Source organism: Callorhinus ursinus, unplaced genomic scaffold (genome assembly GCF_003265705.2).
Source record: "Callorhinus ursinus isolate GAN/ISIS: 27379988/994484 unplaced genomic scaffold, GSC_fseal_2.0 scaffold1, whole genome shotgun sequence".
Taxonomy (NCBI): Eukaryota; Metazoa; Chordata; class Mammalia; order Carnivora; family Otariidae; genus Callorhinus; species Callorhinus ursinus.
In genome coordinates, this window is record NW_027397063.1 from 70,005,349 (window position 1) to 70,024,422 (window position 19,074).

Here is a 19,074-nt window from a genome sequence, read left to right on the forward strand (position 1 = left end):
GGACAGACCCTCTTACCTTCGGGTCTCCAAGTATCCCTACCAGGTGCTAGGACTGACAGAGGAGGGCAACATCCAATGAGGATGACATCTGACCTCCAAAATTTTGGTAAGGTGGATGAAAATTCGGAAGCCTCCCGGCATGTGCCTCCCTAAGAGAACCTTAGTAAGATAACCCGTTTTGAACACACTTTCTGTCACTGTAGCGTCTCCCTGGGTTAAGTGGGTAGTGGAGGGACGCTTGGAGGCTCTAGGACATAAAACTTCACAGTTGAGAAAAACAGGCGGCCTCATGAGGGGGGCCTGTTGCTGGTGAGTTAGCACCCTAACTGGGACCAGATTTTTACCTTCTGAATCCCAGGTCAGTGACTTAAAGTCAAAGGCGAGTGTATCTCCGCTCCCTTGAAGTATCTAAGAGAAAGGAGCAGCAGTAAGAGAGACCCACGATTTTAATGTCTCACGTCAGCGTAGCTGGAAACAGCTCCCCAGATGTCTTGGAGGAATTCTAGAAAATATGGCCTAAGATTTTCAGTGACAGATACGGGAAGCCTACCGCAGGGCTGAGGGGTGGAGGTTCCAGATCTTGAGGGGTGTGCCTGTGTTAATGGGTGATTAAGTCCCAGTCCCTAGACTTGCAGAGCCCGAGGCTCACATTTGAATTCTGAAATCACCCTCTTCCCCTTCCTTCCAAACTGCTTGGTGGCTTGGCGAGAGATCAATTGTGTGTGTGTGTGTGTGTGTGTGTGTGTGTGTGTGTGTGAGGGGTGGGGGGTGGGGGTCATATGGACAGGCAGGTGTAATCCTCATAGAATTTGGGCCACAATAGCTTCTTATTAAGCAAAGTTTTATTTTCTCGGAGTTCAAAACTTAAGATGGCAAAGGCACGTAGGGGTGCCGGCGACCCCTAGCGACGACCGCCGGCGCGCACACTCTTGGGAGATGCTGCGGTCTCCACCGCCCTGGTCCGAGGAAATCAAGTTCAGCCTCTCCCACTGCGGGAGCAGTCGGAGGCCGCGTCGGAGAAACGCGCCTCTGTTCGGGTTGGAAACGAATCTGGGGATGTGTTTGAAGAGTGGTCAAGTTTGACTCATCGCTTTCCAAGGACAGTTAGTGCCTTCCATCTTCATTAACGTGAATAAAGACCTTGGCTGACTTTTGTCCAGATCGGATTTTTAAAGGCATTGTTTGCTTGGGGACATCATGCCGCTCCCCTCCGCCGGCAGCCTTTTTGCAAAGGCAGAGCCCAGTCCAGCTTGGATGGCCGAGATATCTTTGCCCGGGGACGTGGTTTGCTGGCATTGTCTGCCGGCTCTTTCTGGAAGGCTGTCGCGAGCTGGGAGCATGGAGAGCGTCCCTTCTGCAGCTCCTCTTCAGATCTTGATGATAAGACACATCCCTCTATTTTATTGCATTTCCTAGAAGCTTGCAGGCTTGAAAAAGCTCTACTGGCAGGAAACGTGATAGAAATAAAGTCAGGACATAATGTCCCCGAACACCTCGGTCACCCAAAGCGACTGCCGAGGCTACCGCGTTATCAAATTCGCTTTCATTTATTGTCGTCTCCTCCGCCCTCCCGCCCCTCAGTCAAGACAGCGAAGAGTGTTTCACCCTTAAAACAAAAACAACGGCGCGGTTTAACCCCACCACCTACCGCTGGACCACCGTGGCTAAACTGCAGCAGCTAGTTAGCTGAGCCGCTGCGCAGAAAGGGAGCGCTCCGGCAGGAGCCCTGATGGCTGGGTTCACAACGGCAGCTCGAGCCTTATTAAAATTCCTAGTTCCTACCCCTAAACACTGCTTTGCACTTCCAGATTCTCCTTTGGATTTCTCGGCGAGTTATTGGAGTTATTAGATTACCAATAATCCAACGGCGGGCCGGGATTAGAGAAGGGACGCAGTGAAGGCGGGGGGGGGGGGGGCTGTGCGAAAGGCGTTCTCCCAATCTGGAGACTGTGTCTAAAGTAGGTCAATGGGAAGGAGAGGCGGGGCTACATGCGGGTTGTCGGTTTCAAGCCTTGATGGAGGGCTCTCTCTAGTGTTTAGCAGCGGTAAGACATGATTAGGTTTGAGCTCCCGGAACCACGGGAATCCTAATTTCCATTAAGTGCATGTACTTAATTTTAACTTCCCTTCCTAGATACTCACCCCATTCCATATTAAATTTCAACCTTCGCTTTCACCTTTGTTCCACCCGGCGAAGGGATAACAAAGTCTCAAAGTAGGACTTTATGAGGCCGACGAGGCCCAGTCTTTACCGACGGCCCTGACCCCGCCTCCGCCGCTGATGGGATGCGCGGCGCAGTGTGACGCCACCCGCCAGTTTTAGGACTGGACTGCGGCCTTAGGCGCTGCGTCTTTCGAGCCCCCCGCCCCGGAAAATTCCTCTCGGAGCCCACTAGTAGGACCAGTTAGGAGAGGGAGCCCAGGGGTTATAACTCCAAGGAAGGCCCAGAGAAAGCGAGGCGTCCTTGGAGCGCGCCCGTGCGCGCGCAGAGGTCAGCGCCCCGGCCTCTGCGGAATCCTTACCGGGTCTCCACGGTTTCGGGGAAATCGGATTCCGAAATCCCGAAACCTGGCCAGGTTCGGCCTGGGAGCTCCTATTGTAAAGACTTTGGGCGGAAACCGAGCCTAGCAGGGTTCCCGGACTTGCCAACGTAGGCGGAAGGGGCTTTCGGTTTGGTTTTCCTACAAGTCGTCTGGCGCGCGCTGGATGGAGACCCTCAGCCCTAGGGACTCCCATCTTTTTGACCTTGACGGCTGGCCCAACCACCCTCTTAAAGGGGGAGGAGGCTGGCCCAACCACCCTCTTAAAGGGGGAGGAGGCAAGCTAAAAGCAAAAATAAATAAATGACGCATTAGGCAAACAGGCCAGAATTGGGCAATTTGAAGTCATAAAACGAGCCTCAGATTGGACCCGAATTCCTGGGTTCTAGACTGGCTCTGCGACTAACTTGTGCGACTTTCCCCATTTATAAAAACTGTTACGGGTAGGGGTTAGCCCGGGTGAACTCTAAGTCCTCGATCGGGCGCCGGCGAGGGATTTAGGGGAAAGTGTGCCTATTCCCCGCGAGCCTCCCCGGGCGCCCCCCCCCCGCCCCCGTCCCCCGGGTGAATCCCCGGCGGCCCTCGCGGCGCAGGCGGCGATCCTGGCGGCCGTCGGGTGCCGGCAGCTTCCTGGAAAGTTACTTCTCCTTGGAGCCGGCGATAGGCAGAGTGTTCTGTGAAATCCGCTGAGCTGAGATCGACTACATTCCGGGAATGAGAGGGCTGTGCCATTCCCCTCACTACCCCCTGCCTTGACGGCGTAACAGGAAAAAAAAAAAAAAGCACACACAATGTTAGCTACCGAAGTGCACGAAACGTTTTATTTAATGTAACCAAATTAAGGGCTGCCACGATCTCACCACGGGGCCTCCGACGCGCCTGCGGGGGCTTCGCGACAGATGGGCAGCGGTGCCCGCAGAACGCCCGGGGGTGGGCGGTCCCTGGCGGGCAGGTACGGTAAGGACGGGGTGGGCGAATCTAGCCCGGGCTTGCCGCGGAGCGCAGGGCTCGGGTGTGTGTCCCGGTATGCGAGCGCGGGAGGAAACGGCTGCTTAGTGCCCGCCGAGTGTAGGAGCCAGGGGAAAAGGATGGATGGGGGCTTTCGTGTTGGCTCACTCTCGCTCTTAACCTCGCTTCTCGTCCTTCTCTCACCTCTTTTCTTGTCTCCGCCTTCGCCTTCTGCTGTCTTCTCTTCCCTCTGCCTTTTTTAGAGGGAAGGGGTCCCTCTTTTTTCTTCTCCAACTCCTTTAAAAGATCTGCCTTCTCCTCAAGGTGCCTAATTGCAAATCCGGAGATTTTGAAAAGGCAGAAGAGAGAAAGTGTGTGGGTGGAAAGACCACGTTTAGGTCTGGCTTGGTGGTTACTGCGGCTGGGGCGGGATTGGTGATCCGGAGAGTACAGGTCTGGGCCCTTGCAGTTATCAGTTTCTCTTTGACAGCCCTGCTCTCTTGGCAAGTGTTTTCGTGTTATGAGTATTGCGCGTGGCACCGGTGGGATGGCTGAAGCTAGGTGACGGAGTTTGTCCAGGACTTTGCTGGAGATTAGCTTTCAGTCTTGGGCGAGGCTTATCCGGTGGAGCCTCAGTTAATCAGGGCTGTAATAAAGATCCCATACAGTAACGGATGGGAAAGGGCTGAGTGGTCTGTAAGAACCAAAGCAGCTGTTAGGTGCTTCCACACTTGCAGCATCTAGAGGGAGGCATGGCTTCCCACATCCACCATAACACACACTCGCTAGCTGTGGCAGCTCCAAAGATAGAGCTAGCTGAAGAAGGAGTGGACTTAATAGGGCTGTGGGCCTCAGCAGATGTGCATTTGTTTTTGCCCAAGCCAGGCAGAGGGGGAGGATGAAAATGGCCCAGCCCCAGGGCCAGGCTGACCAGTAGACCCCTGGGAATGGGGAATGTTTTGTCTGTTTGTTTCAATCTGCATATGGAATGAGTCATTGCCATTTGCCAAGGTGAAATGGCAAATCTGGGCTTCCCATGGTTCCAAAAGTCTGTGACTGGGAATTCACAAGCGAGCTGGTGGTTGAAGCTGGCTAAAGGGCAGCCTTAGGTATTCCAGAAGTGTTTAGGGATGTCTTTCATGGGGGAAGAGGAGATTGTTTATAAATGAAACTCTCACATGTCGTCAGCATTCTTTTTCAACGGAGACAATCACTGAACTTTGGTTCGGACCAATCTAGTGTCTCTCTCTTTGCCCATCTTGAGTTAGGATGGGAGAGGAGGAAATAGGTTCTTTCGTCTCGTTCTGCCCCCTCCCTTCAGCCATCCCCTTCCCTCATCCTCACTCACTCACATGCACATAACCTTGAAGCCGATGGGATTGAGTGACTGGCACTTGGGACCACAGAGAAATGTCAGAGTGTTTGGTTACAGACTCAAGGAAACCTCTCATTTTAGAGTGCTCATTTGGTAAGATTCAGCAGCCTGGAATGGGGGCAAAGTGTTTGTGTGGGGGAAAGAACTTAAAAATGAGATTCACCCACATTAGGGTGCTGTCTTGCATGTTCTACAGCACGTAGGCTGATTTGGAAGAGGGACAGGAATTTGAGCCAGAAGACCGAGGGCCGGGCCACTAACCATCTACGTGGCCCAACATGACCTCCCTGGCCTCAGGCCCCTTTACCCAGAAAATAGCTCTCAAGAGCTATGCTTAAAAAAAAAAAAAAGAAAAGAAAAGAAAGAAGGGGGAGTGGAAGAGGATTCAGATGTTGTTTTGTTTTGCAGCCTACATGTGATCATAAATGAGAGTCTTCCACCTGTGCTTTGAAATTATTTTGTTTTAGAGAAACAAAAATTTGGAGCGGGTACATATTCCATGAGTGCTCCCTGGCCAGTTCTTAGCTAAAGCACGCAGTTAAATCTTTGACCAGCAGGGGGAGCACAAGCTTGGAAGTTTGTCGCCTTCTATCCGGTCTCAGACCCAGGAGGGAAAGAAGAGGAAACTTTGAAAAAGGCGAAAATACTCAAGGAAAGCGTAGACACGCCACCTCTGGGTGTATTCTGCAGATCCTGTATTTAGTCTTAAGTGTTCAGACAATCAGGAATTACTGCCTGGCTTTTTGTCCTACCCAAGCCACTTGAACCCCTGAGCCTCATTTTCGTCACCAGTGAAGTAGGGATAAGAATGGTGACCCCAGGAGACCTTGAGAAATCATTCTAAGACTCGAAAGATAATATTTTAGCAGGTTTTGGAGATTGTCCAGAGTTCTTAGGCCCCTGAAGGACCATTCTCATTAATACTGAAAGAACCACTTTCCTTCTATTTTTCTTTCCCATGAACACAAGTGGCCTTTGGATGGTATGCGTTTTCTACTTTGACAAAGGAACTACATGTGTATGTGTACATATAATTAATGTATGCAGTTGTGTTCCCAGTACTCAGGGCAAAAACATGACGATCGCATAGCTCCGGGTGCCTGTTGTTGCCGTAAGAGCAGAGCTGGAAGAATGTTTGCTAGCTTGTGGTAAAACCGCTCCAGCTGGCAAGCTGCAGCTATCAAAGGAAAACTAAATACGTGTGTCCTAAAATAAGACTATAGTGGACAATCTAACATTCATGGAATCAATTTCTGTTTGCTTTTTTCTCTTCCCTGCAGATTTTAAGCAAAATTTTGGACTGTGAATCAAGGCATTGGGTAAGTAAATCTAATTATATGCTTTAAAATTTTGTGGACAAACTGTTTCCTTTGACTTTGCCGATGCATGTGTTGCTGTGAACTTGGCCACTTTTCATGAGATGAGAGAAAGGATGGCCGAGTCCCTCTCCCTCACCCATTTACCCCTGTGTTAGACTGTCTTAACTGTCCTGTGATCATTCATTCCCTCACTCATTTCTTAGTTCCAAGCCAATGTAGCCACCTACTATGCACCAGCAATGTGCCAGGAGCTCGAAGTACATTCAGACAATTGTAAATCCTAAAAGAGGAAGAAACAGATGGCGGCTGGGATAATGAAATGAGATCCTGATGAGAATAGCTGCAATTTTTGAGAACCTACTATGGACCAGGCACAGATCTCTAAATTTTACAACCACATAGGTATTACTCCTCCCATTTTGGGAAACCAAAGCCCAGGAACAGTAAACAATCTGCCCCAAGTCACACAGCTAGCAAAAGATAAAGCTGGCATGCTAACCTTCAAATCGGGGTTTGTCACCCTCACTGCCCGTCCGCGCTTGGCAGAGTACGGGCTCTGTGGGAAAAGCACTCTACAAATATTCATTCACTTCCGCTTTCCCCGAAAGGGCTTTCTATTCCAACTTGTTAGAGAAAGATTCTTTCTCCCATCTTACAGATGTGAACAGTAATGCCCAGAGATGGGCCCACAAATGGGTCAAAGACCCAACACAAGGGACCTCGGTGTGTTGGCAGGCTGCGCCACCTGTCTTCACAGCCCTGGTAGAGCAGGAATCAGGTTCTGGAGAACTCAACAAGATTTTGACCCTTTTCTTTCCAGGTGAAGACAAAATGGCCTCCCCGGCTGACAGCTGTATCCAGTTCACCCGCCATGCCAGTGACGTTCTTCTCAACCTTAATCGCCTCCGGAGCCGTGACATCTTGACTGATGTTGTCATCGTGGTGAGCCATGAGCAGTTCAGAGCCCATAAGACAGTCCTCATGGCCTGCAGGTGAGGGTCTGGGAGGAGAAAGACGGTTGTATAGAAGGGCGGCGATGGTGTGGGCAGGTAGCAAGGCAGATCGAGTGGGCCTTTTGCTGTGTTTAGAATTACATCTCATTTGTCTCCAGACCGCCAGCGCATGTGGCCTGGTGGAGTAGGTTCCCAGGAAACGAATGAATGAACACATGTTTGGAGAAGAAAGAGTTTCTGTTCCATGGGAAGAGAGGGAGCAGAAATGGTAGACTGTCTCAAGAAAGGATGTGTTTGGAACAAACACGGAGAATAACTTCAGTTAACCAGTGAAGAAAGGAGAAGTGAAAGGGGGTTTTTCGGTACTTGAAGCAAGTGAATTTGAAGTCTTTTGCCCTTTTAGTCTATAATTGCATGTATTTTATCCTGTGGCTCTCTTTCCATGGGTGTTTCAGGCTATGTGTGTAAGTTAGGGAGAGAGAGCCAGCCGATTCTTCCTATTTGTTGAGTATTTCAAGTTTTTGGAACTAGTTCATATTACATCATCTCCCTGAATCTCTGCAGTGGCCTTCCGTGTTATGGAGGCAGAATTACTTCTCTTTTATAGACAATAAAACGAAGATACAGATAGGTGAGCTGATGTAAAGTTGAGGATCTCTACTGCCAGAAGAGAGCTTACTCAAACTGTACAGCAAACGCCTGTGTTTTAGTAGTGATGAGAACAGAGGTTTACAGACATATAAAAGTAATAGAAAATGCTAACCTAGAGCTTACTCTGTGCCAGGCATGCACGACCCTGTCAGGTAGACACTATTGTTCCTGCTTTGCAGGGAAGGAAACTACGGTGCAGAGAAGTTAAGTATCTCGACCAAGGTTGCACAGCTACTTACTGGTTAAAGTCTGGCTCACTTCTGGCAACCCATTCAGAAAGAGCAGCATTGAGATGCCAGCCCAAATCCTGACTTGTAATTGAGCCTTCTTTCCTCTACCAGACAACATGGTCCCTGGAGGCACAGCTTGAGGTTTGACTTGTGTCTCCTAGGAATATTGACCCTATGGAAGTCTGTGGACTTTTAGAAAATCAGTAGACTGTAGATGTAGGCACCATTTTATTTATTTATCGTTGATACCCAAGTTGTTTCTAAAAACAGACAATGGCATTTTAAAAATAAGGATCATGTGTTGGAATAGGAAGAGAAATGCTTATCTCAAAGTTATAGACTAAAAATGGTTACTGCAAATGAGTGCTAAATTTCACTCTGGTAATCCATGCAGTTAAGACGATAAGGAAAATAGCTTCTGTGACTTTGAGAACATCATTTACCTTCTGATCTTGGTTCCCCCATTTGTAGAGGGGAGAATGATAATGTCTACCTTGCAAGGTTGTGAGGAACACAGTATAATGTATGTAAAGTGCTTAATGACTCTCTGGCATTTAGTAAGCTCTTTGTATATGGCAGTTATTATTAATTGCCGTGGAAATTCTGGAGCGAGGCCCAGGGGAGAGGAGCTGAACCTTGACACTGACTGTAATTGATTGCCCGTCCTGTCTGTTCTTGTGACACCTGTGTTTGTGTTACAGTGGCCTGTTCTATAGCATCTTCACGGATCAGCTGAAATGTAACCTGAGTGTGATCAACCTGGATCCTGAGATCAATCCTGAGGGGTTCTGCATCCTCCTGGACTTCATGTACACGTCCCGACTCAATCTGCGGGAGGGCAACATCATGGCCGTGATGGCAACGGCAATGTACCTGCAGATGGAGCACGTGGTGGACACTTGCCGGAAGTTTATCAAGGCCAGGTGAGCTGCTACGGAGGGAGAAGCCCTTGGGAGTGGAAGACATCTGAAATTCTTGATAATGCATGCATATCCTCTACAATGTGCCACAGCCTACGTTTCCGCTAGCTTTTGCACACTTCTGCCTTCTTAATTCTTGCACTGCTACCCAGATATGCCCTGTGCATTCATTCCCTCTTGCTTTTTTCGTTCGTTGGATGGGCCCTTTCCTCCCACCCGTCCCACCAGGCCAAGCTTGGAAGCTGGCTCCTCTGTGGACGTTTTCCAATTGCCACTCTTCCTCCCTCAGCTCTCCCTCTGTATCCCTAAGCCATTTGCCTGTCCTTCAGACCTTCCTTCTATTTTCACTATTTGCATATGTGTTTTAGTTCTCCTTTAGACTTCTGTTATAATGATTTGCATATGTGCCTTAGTTCCCCTGCCAGACTGTGGGCTGCTCTCCTCATCTTTTTTGTTGCCCCGCTCCTACAGAAGAGGGTATTTATTGAATTAAATTGAGTTCACTGGGTCTAATCCCGTCCTTGAAGGCCGGTCGGACATGACCATCATTTAAAGCGGGGGAACCTGAGAGCCCACAAAGTGAAGGGCTTTGCTAAGTGGAACAGATACTCGGGGCTTGACTTTTTTAGCACCATTTGATTAGGCTGCTCTAGGGTGATTGTCTGTCTTATGAAACAGAAGCGTTTTCAGCCTCCGTTTGATCACCTCCAGGAGTCAGGAACCCAGTGTTCCCAGAGCCGCACTGACTACCTTGGACCGTTAGAAAGCTCCTCTTGATGGCGAGTTGAAATCTGGCCCTCTTAACCTTCACTCATTGGTTCCAGCTCTGTTAACTGTGATCATGGTGAGCTGGCCTATTTTTCGCCCACATAACATCCCTTCAAGTATGTGCAGCGAGAGCTCGTTGTCTCCTGTGGGTGATAATGGTAGCGAGGTCATCATCGTGGTCATTTTCGAGTACTTTCTCTGGGTCAGGCCTTGTGCTTGGAGGGGTGAAGCAACTTGCTCCAAGGCCCATTGCCGCTAAGTGGCCCAGCTGGGATTGGAAAGCAGGTCTGGCTGCTGCCGGTCCTCCAAAGAAAACTCCTCCCAAGACTCTAGGCAGCTTACAGGCTGAGTCCTTTCTCCCATGGGCCACCAGTTTGTCTGTGACCCTCTGAACATGCATTGTGTAACTTCTTCTTTCCCTGAGCCTCCATTTCCATGTGTGTAAAATGGAGACAGTAATGCCTTTCTTCCTTTGCAGGATTTTGCATGGATGAACTAAGGGCTCTGAAAGCTTTACATTCTGTAATATCTGAAGAATTACAGATTCACACACATATACACAGAATGTGGCTTAAACATATGATCGCATGTCTAAGCAGGCACAGCTTGTGGGGCTGACTCGCTGCCCTTGTCGGGGTCCAGTCTCCCGCACTGCGGGCTAGCTTGCTAGATTTCTAGCATAAAGGCCTTGTGACTGTGAGGATTTCCCTATTCCAGAGCCACATCCCTCATGTCTAGCTGACTAAGCACAAATGTGGCTACATAACACCAGTGTCGCTCAGAAAGTCCTCTGTTCAACAATTCTCATTTGGAGGCCCGGGTCTCCTCTCTGTTTTCTCCTGCAGTGAAGCAGAGATGGTTCCTGCCATCAAGCCTCCCCGTGAAGAGTTTCTGAATAGCCGGATGCTGATGCCCCAAGACATCATGGCCTATCGGGGTCGTGAGGTGGTGGAGAATAACCTGCCACTGAGGAATGCCCCGGGGTGTGAGAGCAGGGCCTTTGCCCCCAGCCTGTACAGCGGCCTGTCCACCCCGCCGGCCTCTTACCCCGTCTACAGTCACCTCCCTGTCAGCAGCTTCCTCTTCTCTGATGAGGAGCTGCGGGATGCCCGGATGCCTGTGGCCAACCCCTTCCCTAAGGAGCGGGCCCACCCCTGCGATAGTGCCAGGCCCGTCCCTGGTGACTATAGCCGGCCGGCCCTGGAGAGAACTCCCAGTGTTTGCCACAGCAGCATCTACTCACCCAAGGAGGCAGCCCCAGAGGAGACACGCAGTGACATGCACTACGGCGTGGCTGAGGGCCCCAAGCCTGCCGCCCCCTCAGCCCGGAATGCCCCATACTTCCCCTGTGACAAGGCTGGCAAGGAGGAAGAGAGGCCCTCCTCAGAGGATGAGATCGCCCTGCATTTCGAGCCCCCCAGTGCACCCTTGAACCGCAAGGGTCTGGTCAGCCCCCAGAGCCCCCAGAAGTCCGACTGCCAGCCCAACTCGCCCACGGAGTCCTGCAGTAGCAAGAATGCCTGCATCCTCCAGACCTCTGGTTCACCTCCAGCCAAGAGCCCCACCGACCCCAAAGCCTGCAACTGGAAGAAATACAAGTTCATTGTGCTCAACAGCCTCAACCAGAATGCCAAACCGGAGGGGCCCGAGCAGGCCGAGCTGGGCCGCCTCTCCCCTCGAGCCTACACCGCCCCACCGGCCTGCCAGCCACCCATGGAGCCCGAGAGCCTTGACCTCCAGTCCCCAACCAAGCTCAGTGTCAGCGGGGAGGACTCCACCATCCCACAGGCCAGCCGGCTCAATAACATCGTCAATAGGTGCTTTCAGAGGGTTCCTGGGCCTGGGGTCAGGGCTTCCCACGGGGGTCACTTCTTCCGATGGACGCAGGGGCTGTGTCCTTTCTTGCCTGAATACTGGGTATATCATGGGTGTGGAGTAAGTACCCACTGACTGAACTGGCCTCAGTAAGGAAGCATATTAACATCAGTGATCTCAGGGCATGCGCCGTTTGGAGGTGGGCTCAAGGATAACTTTGTGGTCCCGGATCCAGAGGGAGGCGGCCCAGCTTTGGCCTTTGGGTTCACCTGAGCATGGGAAGGAGGGGGCAGCATCCAGGCCAGGTGGAGTGCTTTACCCTCTCCAGTTGCTGAGGCTCTCTTTCCTCCTGCCCACAGGTCCCTGACGGGCTCCCCCCGCAGCAACAGCGAGAGCCACTCACCGCTCTACTTGCACCCCCCCAAGTGCACATCGTGCGGCTCTCAGTCCCCGCAGCATGCAGAGATGTGCCTCCACACCGCTGGCCCCACATTCCCCGAGGAGATGGGAGAGACCCAGTCTGAGTACTCGGATTCCAGCTGTGGTACGTCCCTTCCCGGGGAGAAGGAAGGCCCCTGCCTCTGTTCTGTGGGGTTTGCGTTTCCATTTCACTTATGCTCTTGTCACTGATTGGGAGAGGTCCCCGCCTGGAAGGTCACTGGCCCTTAAATTCACCGGCCCGTCCCCCTACTCTTGACCTCTTGAACCAGGCTGATCCGAGCAAGGGATGAGGTATTGGAGTTAGTCTGGGGTAACAGAGAATGACCCCCTTTTCACGCTCACTGTAGCCAAGGTAGCCTGGGGGAGCGGCTCTAACTCCCAGAGCTTCCTCAGTCCCTCGGGACCCAACTGCCAGGACTGACCTGGGTTGGCTCCGCCGCTAGGCCATGCGCTCTGTAAGGGCAAGCCGCTGACCTGCCTCGTGCCTGTGTCTCCCATAGGTCCGAGGGAGTTTCTAACATGGAGTAGGTGCTCAGCTGACGTTAGCTGAATTAGGTTAGTTGAGCTGAATTATTAAACTGAAGTTTTGGACACTCTGATTGGCATCCCCAGTTTTTATTAGATAAGAAAGTCTGTCTTTTCCCTCAAGCTCTGGCTGCAGTAGGATAGCCCAGTCATGCCTAATCGGGGGTGAGCCCCCGTGACATGGACATGTCGTTTTCAAAATGTTCTAACAGAAGGGAAAAATCAGTTACTTACACCGTGAGATTTGGCACAGGGTTGTGGACGTGTAGTTGGGAGAGCAGAGACTGTCCCCATCTGTCCCCCTGGCTGTTTGCCTTTTCTCTGCATCCAGTCCCTTTTCTCTGGGCTGCCGTTTCTACTTCCATCCTCGTTGGCTCTCCCAATCTCATAGAAGTGTTTGGGGGACACGAAATCCAGAGAGATACAGGGTGACCCTGTTCACGGTCACTTCCTCCTTTAATGGCCTCCACGTACCATTGGATTTTATAGCTCACATTCCTAGAACACTTTGTGGTATACAGTATACTCCTGTGAGGTGGGCAGCCTGGGGGTTGACTATCCTGATTTTGGAGATAGAGACACAGATAGGTTCAGAGAGGTGAAGGGTCTTGCTCGAGGGCTCCTGTGTATGGATGTAAATAAAACAATGAACTGAGAAGAAAAGCCAGTTCTCAGAGCTCTCTAGCGGAGGAGGAGCCCTGCTGAGCTTTCCTGAAGTTGGCACAGGCCATCTGGGTAGCTGTTGGTTTGAGTTTCCCCCCTGTACCTTAGTATTCAACTCTGTCCCCTTTCTCCTCCATGAGGGAGACTCTAAATGCTCAGAAAAATAAAACTCACACAAGCCCGGAATGTCGGGTGGGTGGAGCTTGGGGGTTCCATATGGCCCCGAGGGCAACTGCAAAGGGGAGTGGCCTTGGAGCCCTACATCCCTTCCCCGTTCTAATGGTGGTGTCCCGCCTCCCCGCCCACCTCCGACAGAGAACGGGGCTTTCTTTTGCAATGAGTGTGACTGCCGCTTCTCTGAGGAGGCCTCACTCAAGAGACACACGCTGCAGACCCACAGTGACAAACCCTACAAGTGTGACCGCTGCCAGGCCTCCTTCCGCTACAAGGGCAACCTCGCCAGCCACAAGACCGTCCACACGGGTATGCTCCCCCCCCCCCCCCCCGCCGCAGCTGGGCAGGGTTCCTGGGGGCGGGATGGGGGGAGGACCCTAGAGAAAGCAGTGTGGGGCCTTGGTCCCCCGGGGGGCAGGGAGCAGGCCCTGCTCTGATCTGGAGGTGGGCCTAACCCTGTCGTGTCTTTGCTTAGCGACTCCTCCACTCCCTGTATTCTTTGTCTTTTCTCCGAGGCGCTCTGTCCTGCTTCTCTAGCATTGCTGGGGCAGAAATGTTAATCCCAACGCACAAGCGAAGCAATTAAGGCTGAGAGAGGCAAAGTAGATAGGGGTTTTGTTAGCCCAGAAAAAAAATTTAAAAGCCTCTTGATTTCCTCTCAGACCTTGCTCCTTATCAACTTACATTCCTTTACCAGGTAGCTTCTAAAAACCCGACTGTTGTCCAAAGTTGACTCTCTCTTGGTATTTTAAATGTGTCCATTATCCCAGAAACTTTCCACGAAGGAAGGCTCAGCCCTTCTATTGGCTTCCCCAGCCTGAGCATCTACTCTGACGCAGGCCCCAGGCTTCTGGCAAATGGAATCCAGCTGTCTTTCCCACAAGCGGAAAAGCATGTTTTTTCTAAAAGAGAAACTAGAGCAGCCTGATTGTCTCTTCCTGGTGAAGGGCTTGATTCCTGAATCAGTCTAGTCCTAGGGAAGAGCTGGAAGAGACTGACTCTGTCATCTAAATTCACCCCTCAAGTTCCAGAGCTGGAAGCTGAGGTCCAGAGAAGGAGAGTGACTTGTCCAAGTCTGCAGTTAGATGATCCTAATGACATCCTGTTTCCAAGGCCTCCTGGAACCTTCCCTCTCCCTGTCCCACCCCCAGTGTTGTGTCCCCTCTGCCCTAGCCTGCTCCTTGACCCTGGCCGCCTGCAGCCTGTGGTGGCATGGTGTGTGTTTGGCAAGGGCAGGAGGGTGGCAGGCCCCCTGGATCCTCTCTCAGACATCTTCCAAAGGAGAGAAAACCGAGGTGGCCCAGGAAGGGCAGTTTGCTCTGAGATCCGGGCACCCGGGACTGTGGAGACCTCCGTCAAATATAGCTTTCTTTGTTCCCTTTCTTTCGGGAATAGGTGAGAAACCCTATCGTTGTAACATTTGTGGAGCCCAGTTCAACCGACCAGCCAACCTGAAAACCCATACTCGAATTCACTCTGGAGAGAAGCCCTACAAATGCGAAACCTGTGGAGCCAGATTTGTACAAGTGAGCGGGGCCATGGGGAAAAGACCCCTCAGCCTCTGTATGCTGATGAGGGGCTCCCAGGGGAGGGGGCCACAGCCCACCCCAACAGAGCCTCTCATGCTTTGCTCTTCCATTCAGGTGGCCCACCTCCGTGCCCACGTGCTCATCCACACTGGAGAGAAGCCCTATCCCTGTGAAATCTGTGGCACCCGTTTCCGGCACCTTCAGACTCTGAAGAGCCACCTGCGAATCCACACAGGAGAGAAACCTTACCATGTATGTGAGCCTCTTGTGGCCCGCGGCTGGCCTGGGAGGGGCTTGTGGGGGAGGGGCAGGCAGCAGAACTGTTTGCTCCAATCTCAAGCACACAGTGGGATGACCACTGAACTAATGACCATAAGACCTGGTTTAGGGCTGGTTGTCAGACACGCGGCTGGACATTGGCTGTGTCTCAGTTTGCTCATCTGTAAAGTGGGGATACTGGGCTAGGTGATCTGGGCCCTTGGAAAGAGGTCCAAACTATAGCTACATCGATTTTGGAATCATTCATTCATTCCACACTAATTGGCTTCTTACAGTATGCCTCTATGCTGGACTAGATGTCTACTTAAGAGGACCGAAGGTGTTTGAGAAGGGGCAGCCATAGGAGTGGGAGGAGAATCAGAAAAATGTGGTGATATAAGAGAAAAAAGGCAGGGAAAAGGCCATTATAAGAAGGAGCAGGTGGCCAGCTACACAACAGGGTACCATGAATGGGCCATTGGGATCCTAGTGTTCTGGAGGAGGGTTTCAGCCAACCATGGCTTGCGGGCTAATTTTTGAACATTTCATGAGCTAGGTTTTAATATTTTTGAATGGCTACAAGATGGAGAAATAATATTTTGTGACATGTGCAAATTATATAAAATTTAATTTTCAGTGTCCATAAGCAAAGCTTTATTGGGACACAGCCATGTTCATTTGTTTACGTATTATCCATGGCGACTTTCCTACAACAGGGGCAGAGTCATTATTGTGATATATTCACTATCCGGCTCTTTCCCAGTTAAAAATAGTTTTCTATCTCTGCTATAGAGGGGAGAGATCCTGGCCGGGCTGCTGGGATATCTGGTTCTTATTCTGACTCTGACACCAACCCTTTTTAGGGCCATAGGCAAGCCTGACCCTCTCTCGGGACCACAGTTTTCTTTCTCTATAAAAGGATAATGATGCTGTAGGTGAGCAGTTTTCAGACTGTGCTCTTTCAGTCAACCCCACAGCCTCTTTTACCTTTTGAGTTTCTATTGAATTTGAAAAGAGAGTCCCATGGTTTATAAGCATGGAAACCACCGTGTTCAGTGACACTGCTGTGGTGGGTTTGAGGCATCACTGTAGAGAGTGATGGACACAAGAGCGAACCAATGAATGGTTAACCCATATCGCAAATGGGAACCTGCAAAATGTAGGTATTTTCATCCACTTGTTTATCAGTTCCTGAGTGAGTATCTTCTCACTTGCTTTTTGTTCTTGGGCAAATTAGTTTTCCTCTCGATACCCTTATTTGCTCATCTATAAAATGAGCCTGATAATGGTACCTATCCCACGGAGTTGTTGTTTTCAGTTAACAAATTCGCTCAAGTGTCAGGATAGTCTTTGGCACACAGTAAGAGTACAATAGATATTTGCTAGAAGTTTAGATGCACCAATGTCAAGTTAAGAGTGACCTGCAGAGCCTGTCGACTCAGTCCTTCACTGAAGGGAAAGCCAAGGCCCACGGAGAGAAATGATGTGCTTGGCTGGGGAAAAGCAGGAGCAATACTTCACCACTTTAGAAAACAGCGAAGGGACATTTGCACAAAGCTTACTTATCGCTTAGCTGGAGCCAGAATTCTTAACCTGGCCTTCCAGAGGGAAGAGCTGCCCCGATCCCTCACAGGGAGAATCTCCTTCTCTGGGTCTTCGAGCAATGACACGTTCCTGGGGTTGGTGACAGCTAACAGTTTGCCTCTGGTTTTCCTTCAGTGCGAGAAGTGCAACCTGCATTTCCGTCACAAAAGCCAGCTGCGTCTTCACTTGCGCCAAAAGCATGGCGCCATCACCAACACCAAGGTGCAATACCGCGTGTCCGCCACTGACCTGCCCCCGGAGCTCCCCAAAGCCTGCTGAAGCATGGAGTGTTGATGCTTTCCATTCGAGTCCCTTCTCAGAATCTACCCAAAGGATACTGTAACACTTTACAATGTTCATCCCATGATGTAGTGCCTCTTTCATCCACTAGTGCAAATCATAGCTGGGGTGGGGGTGGGGGGAGGGGCGTGGGGACTGGGGGCCAAGGCAGCTCCCCTTCCCCCACTGCCATAAAACATTAAGAAAATAATATTGCTTCTTCTCCTATGTGTAAGGCAAACCATGTCAGCAAAAAGCAAAATCATTTTATATATCAAAGTGGGGGAGTATGCAAAAGTTCTGACTTGACTTGGTCTGCAAAATGAGGAATGTATATGTTTTGTGGGGACAGATGTTTCTTTTGTATGTAAATGTGCATTCTTTTAAAAGAAGAGACTTCGGTATGTTATCAAAGAGAGGGCTTTAATTTTTTTAACCAAAGGTGAAGGAATATATGGCAGAGTTGTAAATATATAAATATATATATATATAAAATAAATATATATAAACCTAAAAAAGATATATTAAAAATATAAAACTGCGTTAAAGGCTCGATTTTGTATCTGCAGGCAGACACGGATCTGAGAATCTTTATTGAGAAAGAGCACTTAAGAGAATATTTTAAGTATTGCATCTGTATAAGTAAGAAAATATTTTGTCTAAAATGCCTCAGTGTATTTGTATTTTTTTGCAAGTGAAGGTTTACAATTTACAAAGTGTGTATTAAAAAAAAAAAACACAAAAAGAACAAAAAAAAGCTACCGAAGGAAAAATGTGTAGTTTTGTTCTAGTTTTTGGTTTGTATATACCTGTACAACGTGTCCTACGGTGCCTTTTTTCATGGAAGTTTTCAGTGATGGACAAGCGTGCCATCCCTTCTGAAGTGTAGGCAGACACAGGGACTTGAAGTTGTTGCTCACTAAGCTCTCTTTGGGAATGTTTGTCTCATCACATTCTGCGTCATGCTTGTGTTAGAACTACTCCGGAGACAGGGTTTGGCTGTGTCTAAACTGCATTACCGCGTTGTAAAATATAGCTGTACAAATACAAGAATAAAATGTAGAAAAGTCAAGTGGGCTCGTTCCAGAGTTCTTTCCTTGTGTTGGGATCAGGACTGGAATGGGTCTGGTTTCCTTGGCTCTGAATCTCGCGGGAGGTGCTCATGGAGAGGAGTGGCTGCTGGGGCCTAGGGCAGGCTGAGGCTGGGGCTGGCTCCTGGACGCTGGGACCCACTGTTGGCTCCCAGACTGGGACGGGCTGCAGGCTCCAGACCCTAGTCGTGAGGAACTCCGGCGGGGGGTGTGGGATGGACTGCCTCTCACCTTCTCTTTCTGGCTGGTTCTTGCTTCTGTCTGTTTTTCACTCAGAGCTCTAGGCTGAGCTTTCGTGATTTCCCTTCTTGCCCTTCTGACGCGAAGGTATAGGCGTTCCTTTCCTTCTCTGTGTCTTGGAGAATTTGCCCATTCTGTGAAGGCTCCTCTTGCCTCCTGGCTTCATAAACAATTTCTCTCTGCTGGGGTCCAGGGGACAGTATGAAGTCAGGTCTGGCCCCATCATACATTTCTCAGCCTGGTACCTGCTGTGTGATTGATGATTGACAGGTATGTATAGACTCAGAAGCTTTACGAATGGCGACCAGCCAAGCAAACCTCCATCCCTGGGGAAGTGCTCTTTGTCCAGAGAACTCTGGTGGAAGGCAGCCATTTCCTCCTGCGTGACCTGGGACAACCGTTTCCCCTTTGTGTCCCTTTCCCAACCTGTCCATGAGAGGTTTAGATTAACTAGATCATTTATGAGTCCATGATTCAGACATAAGTTCACCCTAGCTTGCTTTGGCATCCAGTTTTGTTTCACCTCAAAAAGCCCCAAGGTTCAAGTTTGATTGATGAGACCTAAGAACAGTGAGGAGAAGTGCGGTCCTGCCCCCCCCCCCCCCCCCCAGAGAAGAAAGTCTGCACTTGCCTTCTGGTTCCTGGGTGGCTGTGGGATGGGGCTGTGGAGCGGAGCCCCTCCCTGGGCCCTCTGGCCGGTGGTTGGACAGAGGTGGCCCCTGGCAGGGCCTTTGCAGCAGGCTCTGGGCACGTGCTGAGAGGTTTGTGGG

General features: G+C 50.4%; 1 protein-coding gene across 4 annotated transcripts in view; it reads left to right on the forward strand.

The window, feature by feature from the left end:
* Positions 1 to 18,045, forward strand: part of BCL6 (BCL6 transcription repressor) — a 22,635-nt gene extending 4,590 nt beyond the window's left edge. The window contains exons 1-11 of one of the 4 annotated variants that reach the window (XM_025876833.2): positions 10 to 2,753; positions 2,787 to 4,957; positions 6,145 to 6,183; positions 7,004 to 7,175; positions 8,719 to 8,940; positions 10,551 to 11,522; positions 11,880 to 12,064; positions 13,465 to 13,632; positions 14,719 to 14,849; positions 14,967 to 15,104; positions 16,830 to 18,045. In XM_025876833.2, coding sequence (XP_025732618.1) covers positions 7,015 to 7,175; positions 8,719 to 8,940; positions 10,551 to 11,522; positions 11,880 to 12,064; positions 13,465 to 13,632; positions 14,719 to 14,849; positions 14,967 to 15,104; positions 16,830 to 16,973 — 2,121 coding nt within the window. In that variant the 5' untranslated portion in view covers positions 10 to 2,753; positions 2,787 to 4,957; positions 6,145 to 6,183; positions 7,004 to 7,014 and the 3' untranslated portion in view covers positions 16,974 to 18,045. Of the gene's footprint in view, positions 1 to 8; positions 2,754 to 2,786; positions 4,958 to 6,144; positions 6,184 to 7,003; positions 7,176 to 8,718; positions 8,941 to 10,550; positions 11,523 to 11,879; positions 12,065 to 13,464; positions 13,633 to 14,718; positions 15,105 to 16,829 lie in introns of those variants that run through there. The other 3 variants (XM_025876825.2, XM_073895808.1, XM_025876829.2) reach the window with 3 other exon arrangements.
* The last annotated feature ends 1,029 nt before the right edge of the window (positions 18,046 to 19,074 follow it).